The following is a 16,663-nucleotide window of genomic DNA, read 5'->3' as shown; positions in this document are numbered from 1 at the left end:
GTATGAATCTGATGGAGTTTGCAAAGTTTCAGACCAGAGTAAGAGAGTGGTGTGGAGTGGAAGCAGAGTTGTGTGATTTTGATGAGTGAGGAGCTGTTTTAATTTATTTATATTTAATGTTCGCTTATCACTGCAGCATCACTGGAATGAGAGTTTCCTCTCTAGCAAGTGTGAGCGATTAAAGGACTCTTTAAGATGGGAGAGGGGAAACTGTAAAGCTTGGTACTGTTTGTTTGTGTAGAAAAATACAAACTGGTCAAATTTGGCCTGAAATAAAATTAAGCAATATCACAAGAATATGAGTGCTGTCTTTCTAAATATAAGCTTGGCTAAACTGAAACCACAGCAATAACACTTTGTAAAAAAAAAAAAAAATGATATATATATATATATATATATATTATGTAGTGTTTATTAACATTTACATTTTAGGTATCATATAATTATACTATAAATGATTAATAATGATTATTAAATTAATTGTATCATACACATATAGACCCGATTCATGATTAACATTATTTTCTCACATGTATGCAAAAAAGAATAAAAAACTAAACAAGTTCAGATCCACTCTATCTCATTTATTGGCATACAAAACAGACATAAACACTCAGCTTCATTCACTGCTTTTACTTGGAATAGTTAATTTTTCCAAAACTCCCTCTGACATCTATCAAACCAACACATTGGCCAATGCATGCGAATGTGAACTCATTTTTAAACAATTATCAAAAAACTCAGAACTGGAAACTGCAGCAGACTCATGAGATAGACATTATTTAGATGTGCATTTGCATTTACTCCTAATAGCAACATAATAATAATAATATAAGGAATGCAAAGATCTGCAATAAATCTGGGGGATTATCTGCATCTGTTATTCAGATATGCTTGATGAGGATATCATCCTCTTAGCAGAAGCTGGTGAAATACCACAAAGTGAAGCATTCGTTGCTTTATTTGAAATGAGGTCCCTTTGAATGAGATCTATTATATAAATGTGTCAACTTAAAGGATAAAAGATACATAAAAAACAAACTAATACTTTAAACTAATAATTTAAGAGACTTGGAAAATATCAGAAATAGACAAAAATCTCCACCTACACTATAATGGGAGTGTAACTGTAATGATATTTTGCCTTGATCGAAGGCAAATTTATGATTTAAAAAAAACATGCTGTTTGTAATCTTGTGTGCTGTATGTATGTATGGCAAAACCAATTGAGCTTGTATTATTACATACCAATACATATTGATGCAAGAATTGAAGAGTTATGGGATCATTGTGAATATTGTTATGCAGAGCTCAGATTATTTTTAGCTTCAACTAATTACATCTAGTTTACCTGATTACCTGAATTATTCAATTTCTCTCCTGATGTAGATCACCTGAGAGATTTAGAGCCTTACAAAGTCACAGTGTTCACACAAATCATGAAATCTCACAAGCAATCTGATGGTTTCCTGTAGTTTGGAGGGAGAGAATGAGGGTGTGGTTTAGTCTTCAAACTTGCCCTCCAGAATGCTGTCAAATGTAAAAGGCATGAACTTGAAGCCCTGTCCAGTGTAGAATTTATTCTGGAACTCCACCCTACAGAAAATAAGTGGGGAAACAAGGTCAGTGGATTACAGGGCATTAAAAAAAAAAAAAAAAAAAAAAGTGATTATTTTTTTTTTACATAGATTAGATAAAAATCGTGGTAGCATCTTTTCAGGAAGTGAGTTTGCTTTTAGAATGCAGTTCTCAGACATGTAAACAACAAAAATTTGTGTGTAAATAACAACGCAATCAGAAGTCAATACAACTGCATTTTGCTAGGCTAGCAGTGTGTATGTAGCCATAGAAAGGGGAGACAGAGTCATCTGCTCTTTAAACTTTAAATGCTTTAGTTTATAAAGGCAAGCATTGTGCGTGTGCACTTACCAATGCAATCTGAGAGCATGAAGGAAGGCAGACAGTCCTTCCATGATCAACAGAATAAACACTGTCAGTGTAGCAAAGAAGGCAAAGATGATTGACAGCACAAAGAATCCAACAAAATTTCTAGAAGCGAGACCCATGTGCATCACCATTGACCACAAGACCTCAGAGAGCTCTGTAAGAAAACAGAAACACTTTTTAAGAAACACCTTGTAAACAATTAATTTATTTCTCCACACTGCATATTGAGAGGAAAAACATACTGACATTTGTACAGGGTTGCAATTCATGAACATAAACAAAGTTCTGTGTATTTCACAGGCCTGGAAAATTAGTTCCTAAATCTTTTTCATGATCATGAGAAATCTGTTCATAATTTCTTTGGGTGGAATCAGTACAATAACTTTACATAATATTATCACTTACGCGCATGGGCCAGACTCAGTGCCCAAAGCCGAAGATAAGAGGCAGTATTTGAGATGCAGCCTAAGCAGTATTCTATGGTGTGAATGGCTTGATGCACTGCGACATCTGCAAAATTAAACTAAAGAGAGAGAGAAAGAGCAATAAGACCAGTTCAGACTAATGAAAATACAAAAATCTAATGCCACTCCCAGCTCAATCACAGCATGATTAGCAGCTCTGAATCTCACGGGCATGAGAACAAAATCACAGCGCAGGGCCTTTCAGATCATCAGCATCATTTGGTGTGATTTATATATCGTAATCACACTCCCAACACGGCTCTTTGAATCATTCCTATGTAATGATGGTGGATAAAAAAAAAGAAAAGAAAATTAATGTCTAGAAAATTGTACTGGAAAAGAACCGAACACCAACTACACGAGACTACCCAAGACTGAAGCCTGCAGGAACACACACAAGCCACCAAGCATGAGGATTGCACGGGTGATGGTGTACATACACACACAAACACAAACGTGAAAAATGCCAACAAACATCTACACAGAGAGTTAAGAAGGCTGTCTGCTCTTACCACTTCCTCCTCTGACAGCTTGGAAGGTAATCAGACACATGCACAGACAGACACACAGGGTTAAAATAAGGTTAATGACAGTTAGAATCTAATGAAGAGATAGTGCAAGCAAAAATACACTTAGATTTACAGAAAATGCAAAGATCTATTGACCAACACATTTATTGTCGGTCACAGCAAAATGCAGTTGCCCCAAAAAGCATTAAGACACTTGTAGTCACACCTACTGTACAAATCAATGACCGTGCTTTGAAAATAAAATATAATAAAGCAAGTGGCACTTATTTTAAAGTAACACTAAGTAAAACACATCATAAAAATATTTTTTAGGTTCGAAAGAGACATGATTTGGACAATATTTGGGACATTTTTTGTTTGTCAAAAGAGGAATGCGATGTGATGAACTACACCTGCTAGGACATCTTTTCGAAACTGAGGGGGACTGATTTATATGTCCACTAAAAATCGGTTGAGAAATGTAATCTATTTACAAGGTCTAGAGCATGGGTGTCAAACTCAGTTCCTGGAGGGCTGGAGCCCTGCAGAGTTTAGCTTAAACCCTAATTAAACACAGCTGATCCAATTACTCAAGTACTTCAGGCTTATTTGATAACTATATGGTGTGTGTGCTAGAGCAGGGTTGGAACAAAACTCTGCAGGTCTCCGGCTCTCCATGAACTGAGTCTGACACCCCTGGTCTAGCGTCATTTGTTTGCACTTGGTGCCACTTGGTTTTGGTAAATTAATTTTTTTTTTAACTGCGGCTTCAGTGACCAATGACTTTATAGGGTCACTGAAAATGCCAAAATGAGAGAGATAAACAATCCCGGGGATTTGACTTCAGTCTCCAGTAAACTGACTTTAATGGCTGACTGTGGTTAACTGGCAGGCCTGTTTGGAACAGAACAGAGGAATATTATTTGGCACTAAATCAATGAAATCAAATCTCAAAATAATGCAGGTTATCTGTCTCCATTTTATTTCCAGAGAAAAGAAACCCAATTATCCAGGAGGGTGTTTGTTTAGTGTTTTGAGGCTGGTGGCCATGGGATACAGTGGTTGGGGGGAGAGAGAGTGCTTTTTAAAGGGGCTTCCCTAGTTTAGACCAGCACTGGTATGCAGATCACAGATCCAGTGAGTCACAGAAAGGAATGCCCACTGCAGGCGAGTGACCCCACTGACAACTGCGGCAGATTTTGGTACCTGGGTGTGATCACTGTGTGGGTGGAAACAAGTTTCACATGGATTACTATGAAGAAATTCACTTTACTTATTCTTATGATAAAGCGTTAAGTTATTCTCAGGATCAACAGATGTCATCACATGTGAGACAGAAAAACCTGACCCAAACAAATACCCAGATAAATGGGTTGGCAGAACATATGTCATTCTCTGGCTAAAGAAAGACTATTGTTAGATTTAACAAACTAAAGCATCTTTAAAGGATGGGTAAACTATTTAATGAGTCAAAATAAATGTTTTGTTATTATATAGGCTAGTAAAGAGAAAGACAGAATCAGATTGCAAAAAAGTGACTGTTCCCTCACCTCAGGCAATTCTTCTTCTAAGGTTTGGGAAAGCTGGTCATGTTGGATGATCTCAGCTTCATCCTCGTTGGGGCCGTTACCCACACGGATTCCCCCAAAGTTTTGCATTCCCTGCAGCAAAAGTCACATTAGGTCATGGTTGTAAGTAGAAGTAATGTAGGGGTGGTGCTAGCGCAGTGGATAAGACACATGTCTTTGGTGTGAGAGACCCGGGTTCGAATCCACTGTGAGACACCAATGTGTCCCTGAGCAAGACACTTAACCCCTAGTTGCTCCAGAGGTGTGCGACCTCTGACATATGTGGCAATTGTAAGTCGCTTTGGATAAAAGCGTCAGCTAAGTGAATAAATGTAAATGTATAGGTCTTAGCTGAGCCATTATATAATATGCCCATGCTTTCAAACCAATAAAAATACCATATTAGAATGATTTCTGAAGGATCTTGTGACACTAAAGGCTGGTGAATAAATAACATTTGAAAACATATCAAAATAGAAAGCTGTTATTTTAAATTATAATATACGTAATATTATAATAATATTATTGTTATATAAAGATATATTGCATTAACATAATATTATTTTAAAATGTTTCTGTTCTGCTGTAGTTTTATCAAATAAATGCAGCCTTCATAAGCATAAGAGACTAATTTCTAAAATATTTAAATATCCTACTGTAACTGAAACTATATTAACAATAAAAAATTACATGAACTTTCAAAGATTGTATTAACTTCCATTACTTTTCCAGGGCTGAGAATTATACTTATGAGACATCCATGTGGACATTAATTAATATTCTGAAGAATTTCATTACTGATATAGCAATGATTGTTCATGTTTAGAATCTAAACACTCCACATCACACATACACCTTATTCTGGATACGGAATTCACAAGATGAAAACAAAAAAACACTGTCTCTATATAAAAAGCTTTAAAACTGGGTGTGTAGGAATCTCGAATGTGGTGTGTCAAACAGGTCCTTACCAGATGTCTTCTCCTGAGGTATTGCCTGCGCATTACTAGGGTCTTTACTACAAGCATACACGGTACACAGGCGATAGCTATAATAACTAGCAGACACTGAATTGCAATCTACAGAAACAGAGAAAAAGAGAGAAACATTTGTTTTAAATGTCAAGTTGTCTCATTTACCACATATACTGATGAATTTGTCTGTACCTGTCCCGAGTAAAATGGTTTGTTGGTGGGATCATTGTAGGTGAATAGGCACATGTTGATGAAGGTTATTAGAAGGCTTGGGGCTTCTTTTGAGCTCTTGGCATCATATGCCAACCACTTGTAAAAAATGAGCAGCACCAGGTAGCCAAAAAGACTGACCATGAAGATGATCTCAGGAATAAAACCCAGGAAGATATTCAGAGTTTTTTTGAAGTACCTTTAAACGCAGACAAACAGACTTAAATTAGCATTAAATGTTAATACAGATCTATTGAGAGTAACAATGGACAAGTGCGTACAGGTGATTGAAAAGACTGAGAGTAACTCCAAACATCATGTGGATGACTCCCAGAATTATCGACATCTTCATCTTGAAGGAGTTCAGAAACGTCAGCTTATTGGTGGCAATGTTCCAGATCTGTAAGACAAGAAAGGAAACGGCTCTTAAAAGGGCTGAGGTTAGACTATCTTTACCACAGAAATGTTCAGAAACTAGATGCTTACTGGGTCAATGCCAACTGGATAGGGTCCATTGAATACTTTTGGCACTGCAGGGTCCAGCTGTAATACGCGGTTATCCACCAGTGTCTTAGACCTGAAAGAATCAATGGAAAATCAGTGTTAAAAATAATCATGACTTACTAGCCATTCATGAAGATTTAATCTGAATGATCAATTTAAACTCAAACAAGCGGCTGATTTTGATAAACTTATGTAAAATGAGGGCCTCAAAAAAAAACAAAAAAAACAACAACAATAACAATGAACCCCCCTTGATAAGAACAACTCACGTCCAGTTGCCCCCAACTCCAAACATGGGTCTGACACTCCAGCCCGAGCCAAACACATCGAGAGATTTGGAGAAACAGTCATTGTAAATAATCCCAGTATACACTGAAAATATTCCCATCAGGAGAATAATGTAACGGCCCGCAAAAACCATGTTAAACATCTAGAGAGAGAGAGAGAGAGAGAGAGAGAGAGAGAGAGAGAGAGAAAGAGAGAGAACACTGTGATTTCAGATCGGTATGGCCGATATAAATCCAGTTCCTTTAATTTTTTCCTTTTCCTAAGTAAAAACCATAATTTATGAGTACACTGTACATTTTCGGACCATGTTTTTTATTAACAGAAAATTATCAATCTTATAACTTTTAAAACTAAACTTAAACAATCATCACACAAATCCATTCTAATAAATCTCACACTTAACTGAAGTGTGAAGTAAACTAGTGATACACTGATCATCGGTCAGATGAGAGCGATCCAAATACGATATTGTGCGAATACTATTCTTTTTTTTTAAGCCCCACGAAAGGTGAATATTTAAAGGGTTAGTTCACCCAAAAATTCTGTCATTAATAAACTCACAGTGATGTCATATGGATTATTTTACAGATCTCTTTGCTGCGTTTCTGGACTTGGGGACATTTCAGTTGCGTTGCTGTCTATGGAGGGTCAGACAGCTCTCAGATTCCATCAAAAATATCTTAATTTGTGTTCCAAAGATGAACGAAGGTCTTACGGGTTTGAAATGACATGAGGGGGAGTAATTAATGAAAGAATTTTCATTTTTGGGTGAACTAACCCTTTAAGTTGTTAAATTCAAGTTCATGTAAACTCTCCACTGCGGCCGTCAGTCATCCTCGATTCAGCATTCAGATTGTGTGCGACGTTCAGTTACGACAGTCATGATGACGGAACACCCTCAAGATGATTCAATAATCCTATTACTACACTTGACCTATAGATAAAGATCAGTGGTTTTGCATAAAAGGACTTGATCTTGCTGGAGTTTAGTGCTGTTTCTAAATCATGTTACTTTCTACCGGGTGTCTGTTAGAGATCACTACACTGGAGTAGAGAGCACTATGAATTATTCTTAACACAATACACTACGCATCAATATCTCTTCTCTTTGTGCTTTTAACTTTCCTATGCTGCACGCTGTGTCTCCGAGCTGCTTCAACTGCATCATTCTGCACACGGGGTGCGCGCAAGCACTTTGTGCCTCTCTGTATTGGAGCCTTTCATATTATTATTTCATACACTTTTGCGCAATGAAAGATTGTTAATAGCCTTTCTTGTTCTGTCCTATCTATCATATGTTGCTGCCTCATGACTGTGCTATACATTTAAAAAGTATATATATTTTCATATTTTAGTATATATTTATATATATTTGTATTGCACTGTATGTATTTTACAACAGTACAAAGAGCAATGTGTAACATTTTACCAGATTTAGTCCTACACTTATTCACTCTTATTTGCTTCCCACTAAATTTTTTCAATAAATGTTTAGATTTTATCAAATTATTTTGCACTCTTCATTTTTCTAGAGTAACTTTTGCTGCTGAATTATCCACTAACCAAGTTTATAATAGTATTTCTGTCATAGATTATGATTGTCCTTTTTTTCATTTGTTATTTTTCTGTATAACGAAGTATAATTGCTGTATAATTTAGTAGATTGTGTTTAACACACAAAACAGTGATGATCAGGTCAACACATAGAGGTATAGAAATTCTACAGTAAAAAAAAGTGTGATAGTATCGGATCTGTATCGGCCAATACTCCGATTTTTTGGTATTGGATTGAATTAGTTATGAAAAAATGGCATTGGTGAATAACTAATGTAACAGAATAAAAATTTTATTATTCATTTTGAAAAATGTTCATGCTAAATAACTATAAATAAATATTTTCTGTTTTTAAGATCTATACTTAAATAAAGGCTATATGACATGAATAATATTTGATTTGAACAAGATGATCAAACAATAATTATGTGATCGGTGGATAAATGGATGGGAGGACTGATACCTCATTGTCGTATTTCTGGGCAATTAATCGGCTCTCCCGCAGTACCAAATAAAGTGCAGCGCAGGTCATGAGTACACCGTGACCCAGATCACCAAACATGACCGCAAACAGGAAGGGGAAGGTGATGATGGTGTATGGAGCTGAACACAGGCACAAACATTGATACAAACAATATGTTTAAATTACACTCACAAAAAAGGTAAATAAAAATAAAATAAAACATTAATTAATTAATTGTAACAAATGCATCACAACAGGATCTGATGATCTGCAGCTCATTTTAATCACAACAGAGGACTTTGTGACTTGCTCTGTGACAAAAATATTAAAGGTCAGGGTTACCTGGGTTGATTTCCCGGTAGTTGCTGATGCCGTAGGCATCAACGATGCTCTGAAAGCCAGAGGTAAACTTATTGGTTTTGTTGTAGGTGGGTGGAGTCTGTTTGGTCTGCATTCTGTTCAGGATAGAGGGAACAGTGGATCCACTTTTCTCCTGCATGAAATAGAGTGAAATTTACACAGTCATGCATGAAAACAAATGTTCCAGTTTGCTTCCCAGTTTTATTCATGCCTGTGCCCACATGTATAGATGTTTCTTTGTAACTCTACATTGCATTTGGGTAAATGTTAATTTATCTATGGAAACTTGTTTGCTTGAATTTTAAATATATGCTGCTTATTGTGAACTGAACTTGAGTACTGAGTCTTCAGCATGGAGGCAATGTGCAAGACAGCTGATATTAATAGCTGCTAGTTAAATAAGGCATGAGGAAGAATGCCATGTGTAAGGACAGCCTTTGAACTAGCACGCAAGCACAATCCCTTACATTTCAACACACTGCCTACACTGACTTAACACCATTACACGTCTAGTTTAAATTCAGAAAGAAGCTGCTTTTTTGTTACCAAACAATGCCTTACATGGATTTACAAATTGGCTGTAAGAATCCATCTGTAAGTTGTTTGCTGTAAGTCCAGCATTACATAAACTATGTACAGCCTGTCTTAAACCCAATTTATAGTTCTGCGTTGAACCTACGCCGTAGCTACACTGTAGGCTATGTGTAGTATGCCATAGCCTGACGTGCACCTCTCCAAAAATCTAACAGCACGTCAATTCAATGCAGACTGCAAGCGCTGTGATTGGTCTGCTAGAACCCTTCGCTCTGTATGTACTTGAGTTTTGTGTGTGTTTATGTGCACTTTAATATATTTTAATGTTACACCTTCTAATATAAAATAAAACAAAGCAAAGAACAATTTTATTCTTATTTAAGTCTTATTTATTATACTACACAGAATTATACATCACTAGTTGTCTGTGACCAACAATGTTGATCTGCCGTGGAACAAGTCCGCTTCTTCGGCTTCTGTCATGGTACTGCGGGTTACACAAGCAACACACACCCGTGGACACTGCAGACTAGTGGTTTGCATGTGTACTGCACGTTGACGCGGACAACAAATGTAGCACTGCCAGTTGTCGTTGGAGATTCTTAGTCTTCCTTTCCATTCTTTCAATCACTTTATGTTTACATAGACATTCCATGTCTATTATTGTGAAACCCATGAGACACAACAAAAATACACCTCTGATCACAGCGTCCTCCATCCTCCTGTTGTTAACGTTGTTCTTCTTTGTTAACATTGTTGAATGCCGCATACAAATGACATTGCTGTTGACTGGCTTAGATCACGTCCTAGTACACACTGTCGGTGTGAATGCAACCCTTTAAATGGTACTTTTAAAAAAATCGTCGCAATACTTCACTACTGTACATTTAGTTCTGAAACTAAAGCGGTGCGAAAGGCCCTCATTATTCAAGGGATCTTCAGCATGCTAAATATAGTATACAAATATCAGGAAATAAATACTTTGCTATCTCTCTCTAATATCTATCATAACATAGCAGAGAACATACTATAAAAGTTTGGTTCATGTTTTTAGTTAAAGTTGAGATTGCTGTGCCAAAGAGTTGACAAACAATCATTCTTACTCAATGGCTATTAAATATCTATAAACTACAACAGCTCTAATAAGCCTACATTATTTCTCAAATTATCCTAAATACACCTTTAGTACATCCCTTAATAAATTCAAATGATTAAGTTCAAATGACAATGACACGGGCCAATTGTAACATTTAATATGCTGATTTGAATGTTTCCCTATTGCAATGGAAATGCAATTCATTCATCAGGTCCCTTTATAAGTGATGTGCTCACTAGAGAGTAAATGTAATTATAAAGAGGGAAAGTTATGTTGTGATTTTTATTTGCTTGATTCATTTCTACTAGGTAGCAGCCTAAAGAATGAGACACTGTACCAACCTAAGATCTAAGATCTAAGTAGGTAAACAGAAACATCATACAATATATGTGTATACATGAGTGTGTCCTCACCGTGCCCCGACGCAGGGCAAACTGAATGGAGTCTAGATCCGACACGGGGCACCAGATCTCAGCGATCAGACACTTCTGAGTGACATCGATGTTGCAGAGGTTCAGAGTGTGATAAATGGCTTTCATTTTCCGGACCTTGATGAACCATACTCTGACAGTCTTGGAAGCCGCCTGCAAAACACGCTGCCTGTGATCCTCTGTCTGACTCAACACCTGGAAAACACAGCAGAGAGGAAGAGGAGGGATCAGAACAGGAAATATGAGGTAACAGAACAAGTAAGGCGATATACACAACCTGAGAGACCTGAATCTTAGCAGACTGCAGTTTAGTGTAAAATCTGACACAGAAACATGATAAAAGTTAGTATCTTATAAATGTTTTTCAGAAAAAGAATTAAAACTGTTGAGAACTAAACTAAACTGACTTAAAACTGTTAAGTCAGGCGAAGTACATACTGTAATGGTTCTCCGTTTAGTCACTGGCTCAGTTAATCTGATTCAAACTGTTCATTCGCTCATGAGCTTGTGAATCTTTTTGAGGAGCCATCAAGAGAGTCATTTGTTTTTGCATGGAACAAGAAAGTATTTTGGCAATACCACCCTACTTTTGTTGCAATAGTTGCAGGGGTTATTCAGAGCTATTGCAAGAACAGCAACAAACAGGCGCTCAACTTCGGTTATTTGTTCATTGAAAAAGTATACAAGCAGCTTCTGTCTGCTCTTGTATGAACAGGATAATTCAAGAGCCACACCTGTTAGGGTGTAAATATGTTTGTGAATCCTAAACATGAGTTGTGTGAACATAGCCAGTAAGGCTTCTATTTAAGCAAGGTGGATTTCTCAAACATTCAGGAGTGGCCAGGGAAGTGTGTGCTAGTATCTGGTTGGCATGTTAGTGGCTACATTAACGTCCAAATGTGCATTCTAGCTCACACGGGTGGGACATACACAGCCACCCACTCTGAAATCAGACACACTCGCCCACGCTAGAATATCCCACATGCTCACCCAAGCTGGAAACATACAGAGACTCTCCCACACTGACAAATCAGGCAAACTTGCCCACTCTGGGATTTATGTAATCGTTAATCATGTTTCCCGTTTTGCTCAAACCGCAACAGAAACACCAACAACAAGGCATATGTATCATACTAAAGGATAGCAAATTCTCTCTAAATCTGTGAGATGAGGATGAGCACAGGGACATTAACAATTCCTGCCTGACAGACAAACACACACACATATGTGCATAGTGACCATTCTCTCTCACCTCAGGGATAAACAGACCCACTAATAACTCGAAGTGAGTCAGTGACATGGAACTTAAGCGTGCACTCTGTCCCGCCCCTGTCAGCACTCTTGTGCTTGGATACGTTCCTTCATTCTTTTGAATAGTCAGAAAGCAAAGGAATATGTATGTGGCTTTTCAGAGGGTGTGGGATAAAAGAGAATCAGTGAATAAGTGTGGCCAATATGAAGAACAAACTCCCTTAGTATGGATATGCATAGACAAGAACTCTCACTATGAGACAGTCGCTGTGAAAAGCACCTTACAGTTGTAACCAGATGTGATGCAATGACAACAAGACTTTTTTTACCAAATCAGATTTTTGTTGATTTCTGTTGGCAAGATTTGAGGTTAGCCCTGCCAACAAAATCTCGCTCCACATAGCATTCTATAGACTATAATCAGGTACTTTGAATTTAACACAGATAGAAACAAGGCTGTGAAGGACAGAATTACAGTCTTCACAATGGCACACACTGTAAAAGTCCTAGATCACATCATTCCCCCATAAGGGGAAGTCATGGCCTAATGGTTAGAGAGTCGGACTCCCAATCGAAGGGTTGTGAGTTCGAGTCTCGGGCCGGCAGGAATTATAGGTGGGGGGAGTGCATGTACAGGGCTCTCTCCACCCTCAATACCACGACTTAGGTGCCCAAATGGCTGCCCACTGCTCCGGGTGTGTGTTCACAGTGTGTGTGTGTGTGTGTGTGTTCACTGCTCTGTGTGTGTGCACTTTGGATGGGTTAAATGCAGAGCACAAATTCTGAATATGGGTCAACATACTTGGCTAAATTTCACGAGAGTTACTGAGAGTTCATTTAAGACTACTGAGAGTTCATTTAAAAAAAAAGTCTCATAAGCTGAACATCGGTATGGTGTTAATAACAGTACAATCCATTGAATTTACTGTCCTTCGAACTCTTTACAACCTTTTTTTCATTCCTGTCAAAAATTAAACATGGCACAACCCTGAGTAAGGTTTATTAAGGTTCAAATTCTGATTGGCCAATTTTTGTGTTTAACACAGCTTATCACTATCAGCAAATGTAGAAAAATGGCATGATGCAGAAATTTGTACGTGCCACTGTGCAGACACTGAATAAATCTAACGTGAGAACCAAGCAGCAGATAATGCAATGTGCAGAAGGTCTAAACTGTGTGGGTATCTGTGTGGTTGGGAAGGTATGGGTACTATGTAAATGTGAGGACACACTCACCCAAATTTTTCCTTCCCAAATAAGGCATTGTGAGAGATTCTCTAAAAGACCCAGAGCTGTAACATCATCCAAGCAATCCCCACTTACGCCTACTAGTAGCCCCTAATGACTCACCGAGGGAGATTCCCACAGCCATGCAAACCGCCAGATACTGACTGTGTACTGACATAGCAAGTGAATAATTCAGTCAAATCAACCTGCAATTTACCGTAAATCTGTTACTTTAATCTCAGCTTAAGATAGAGAATAAAAAAAGAAAAGCAGAAAACGATATAAGAATAAAGACAAACACACACACAGCTGTGGTGAGTTTTTAGACCTAAAGTCTAATCCAGAGGTTTTGGAAGGGACACACACCCGCAGGGGGCGCCACAGTATATCAGGGAAGTCAAAAACAAAAAAATTCAAACAAATTAATTAAATAATAATAATAATTTTAATCATAATAATAATACATTTAAATAAATAGACATACACTCTCATACTGTAGTGATCTGCACTAACTGTGATTAATATATAAGGAACATGCAAAATAATGTTATTGACATAAGAACAAAAATGTGAGGGTATTCAAAATGGGCAACAGGAATTATTTAGGATATGTTTTAAGTTAAGTCGCTATGGATAAAAGCATCGCCACATGCATATGTAATTTATATGACACAGTCAGAGCACAGTGTTTTTTTACTTTTGTGTGAAATCCGCCCTGGTCTAATCTAATCTGTTTAGTACAGCACTAAACTTCAAATCACACTCTCATGTCGTGTAATTTCATTACGCCTCTCAGCTGCAGTTTATGAAGCAAATGACATCAATTGATGTACTGTCAAATCATATTCAATCATATCACTTTTTAAAACCAGCATGCATTCATGAGTTTGTTGGCTCTCCTGTTTGAATCTTTTGAGCACTCTGTAAACAACTAAGCTTTGTTATTCTACATTATTTTAAGATCGTCATTTTATAATCCCTGATGTATGAACCTCTGATCAGACTGAATAGTGCAGGAACAGAAGGAAATCATTTTAAAGTCATGGATGTTGCAACCATCATATACCCATTTGTTTTCATCAGGGCACAAGATCAGGTTAAGACTGTTCGTTCACATGCTGCTCAGATAGAAACAGATGACACACAGATAAAGACATATGGACTTTGTTCAGACTACAAAAAGGTGGTCTTGCTATTGTGCCGGTGCTTACGTTACTATAGCAGCTGATGCAGATGCACAGAGATATTGGCGATGCCGTCTGAATAAACAGATCAGATTTTATCATTTGTAAAATAACTGTGCAAACAGTGTGGCAGCCAGGATTTGAAAACTAATTCAGATTTGGGGGCAGAGTGAACAAAGCAACAGAGAAAACAATCCTAACAGAACTAGATCCAGCATCCATAAGATTTAACTCACCTCATACAAGAAAAAAAAAGACTTGTGTCTACATTCGCTTATTGTGGCCAAAGAAATAAAAGAGTCCTTTGCTCATAAGCAGTATAAAGTCTTTGTGAGAGAACGTGAGTGTGTGCACATATGTCTTACCATCTGGAGATCATCAATTCGAGTGTTGACACCAGCTGCCATTTCCTTCCTCTCTTGAGAGGTCTCAGGACAGGGGTACAGAGATGCACGAAACCTAACATAAAAATATTGGTCAAATATATGAATATCAAAAATTTGTTACAAAAGATTTTCATTTCAAATAAATACTCTTCTTTTGAATCCTGAAAAATGTATCACTGTATTCACAAAAATAGGCACAACTATTTCGAACATTGATAAGAAATGTAGAAATTTCAGCCTTTTAAAAATATATTTCAATAGAAAACAGTTATTTTAAATTGCAATAATTTTTCACAAGAGTACGGTCTTGTATTTTGATCAAATAAATGCAGCCTTGCTGAGCGCTCAGTAAGGAACTTCTTTCAAAAACAACATTTTTACCAACCCAAGGTCTACAGAGAACAATGTCATGTTTTCAACCTCGATCTCATGTAAACATGATTTTCTTTTGTGCTGGTAACTCTGTATTGAGACTGGCCAGTAATATTCTCATACCCTTCACAAATCTTCTTGACTCTGTTTTTCAGCTGGTCTCCCTGGAAGAAAATGATGAACACTGACTTGTGTACATGGTCTCCCTGGGGGAAAAAAACACATAAGAGCAAGTTCCTATTAAATATACAGTTAATAATCCAAAATGAAAATTATATCTTGAAAAGTTATCCAGAAGTTATTTATTTATATTTTTCACAGGAAAAAAAAAACTGACTGTGGCAGGGTCCTCAAGTGGTTCCTCGATGTCTGCCTGTCGCAGGAAGACATTTCCACGACAAACTCTCCACAGCATCCTCTCGAAGGTGGGAATCCTTTCTCTGCATATAACTCCTGCAACAAACCTGCAACCAGCGTCAAAGGTGAGTGAGGTATCAGTATCTTCCAACAGCAGACATCTGAAAAATGAAACTGATATCCAGAAACACCAAACCTTTGAGGTACTTCAAAAGTACTTCAGGTTTTAATAAAAACATGAAAACATATTTTTTTTTAATTTAGGTGGGATTCCCCAGTAAAGACTGATCTTAAATCTGAATTAAATCAAGTTTTATTTCAGAATTCTGCCACAGATTTATGCGTCGTGGTACTCTCGTTAACACGTCGATTGACACGGAAGAGAAAAAATTATTTAATAAAGTTATTTTTGTTTTCTTTGCGCACAAAAATGATTCTTGTTGCTTCATAACACAACGGTTTAATCACTGATGTCACATGGACTTTTAATGATGTCCTTACTACCTTTCTAGGCCATAAAACGTTTTAGTTGCTTTGCTGTCTTTTGAGGGGTCAGATGATGCACAAAGGTCTTACGGGTTTGAAACGTGGCGAGTAATTAATGACAGAATTTTCATTTTTGGGTTTAGTTTATTGTTACTGTAACTCTGGTTTAACGTAAATCCTGTTCCTCCATAACTTTAAACTCAGACTGAAATCTCAGGTAGAGATTACATTTAAACTTGCAGATGAGGTTGTGTAAATTCACAATAAATCAAACTGTAGTATTATTTCTATTGTGTGGTGAAAGACAAACACAGTGGTTTCATTGTCAGGCCTCTCAAACACATTGTGTGAAAATCTGCACATCTATTACTTTACCATCTAGCCATAATGTCATGTTTCAGCCCCCATCTAAATGATCTGCATGCTATATTGCAAAAACTGTATTATATTAAGATACACTCTCATTCCTCTTTATATTCATCTCTTAACTCTTCTGAT

General features: G+C 37.1%; 1 protein-coding gene across 5 annotated transcripts in view; it reads right to left on the bottom strand.

Annotated features, from left to right (window-relative positions):
* Positions 1-569: 569 nt before the first annotated feature.
* The window catches only part of LOC132149038 (V-type proton ATPase 116 kDa subunit a 1-like), a 32,347-nt gene continuing 16,253 nt past the window's right edge, over positions 570-16,663 (bottom strand). The window contains exons 7-22 of one of the 5 annotated variants that reach the window (XM_059557931.1): positions 15,660-15,786; positions 15,446-15,528; positions 14,930-15,023; positions 10,885-11,097; positions 8,824-8,974; positions 8,482-8,621; positions 6,446-6,606; positions 6,159-6,249; positions 5,954-6,072; positions 5,655-5,871; positions 5,460-5,567; positions 4,471-4,581; positions 2,924-2,941; positions 2,353-2,470; positions 1,930-2,101; positions 570-1,596 (exon numbers count right to left, since the gene is read on the bottom strand). In XM_059557931.1, the coding sequence (XP_059413914.1) occupies positions 1,503-1,596; positions 1,930-2,101; positions 2,353-2,470; positions 2,924-2,941; positions 4,471-4,581; positions 5,460-5,567; positions 5,655-5,871; positions 5,954-6,072; positions 6,159-6,249; positions 6,446-6,606; positions 8,482-8,621; positions 8,824-8,974; positions 10,885-11,097; positions 14,930-15,023; positions 15,446-15,528; positions 15,660-15,786 (2,017 nt within the window). In that variant the 3' untranslated portion in view covers positions 570-1,502. Of the gene's footprint in view, positions 1,597-1,929; positions 2,102-2,352; positions 2,471-2,664; positions 2,686-2,923; positions 3,447-3,471; positions 3,815-4,470; positions 4,582-5,459; positions 5,568-5,654; positions 5,872-5,953; positions 6,073-6,158; positions 6,250-6,445; positions 6,607-8,481; positions 8,622-8,823; positions 8,975-10,884; positions 11,098-14,929; positions 15,024-15,445; positions 15,529-15,659; positions 15,787-16,663 lie in introns of those variants that run through there. The other 4 variants (XM_059557932.1, XR_009434995.1, XM_059557934.1 and 1 more) reach the window with 4 other exon arrangements.

The sequence above is a fragment of the Carassius carassius genome, chromosome 9 (assembly GCF_963082965.1).
Source record: "Carassius carassius chromosome 9, fCarCar2.1, whole genome shotgun sequence".
NCBI lineage: Eukaryota > Metazoa > Chordata > Actinopteri > Cypriniformes > Cyprinidae > Carassius > Carassius carassius.
This window is presented reverse-complemented; position numbering and strand designations above follow the sequence as displayed.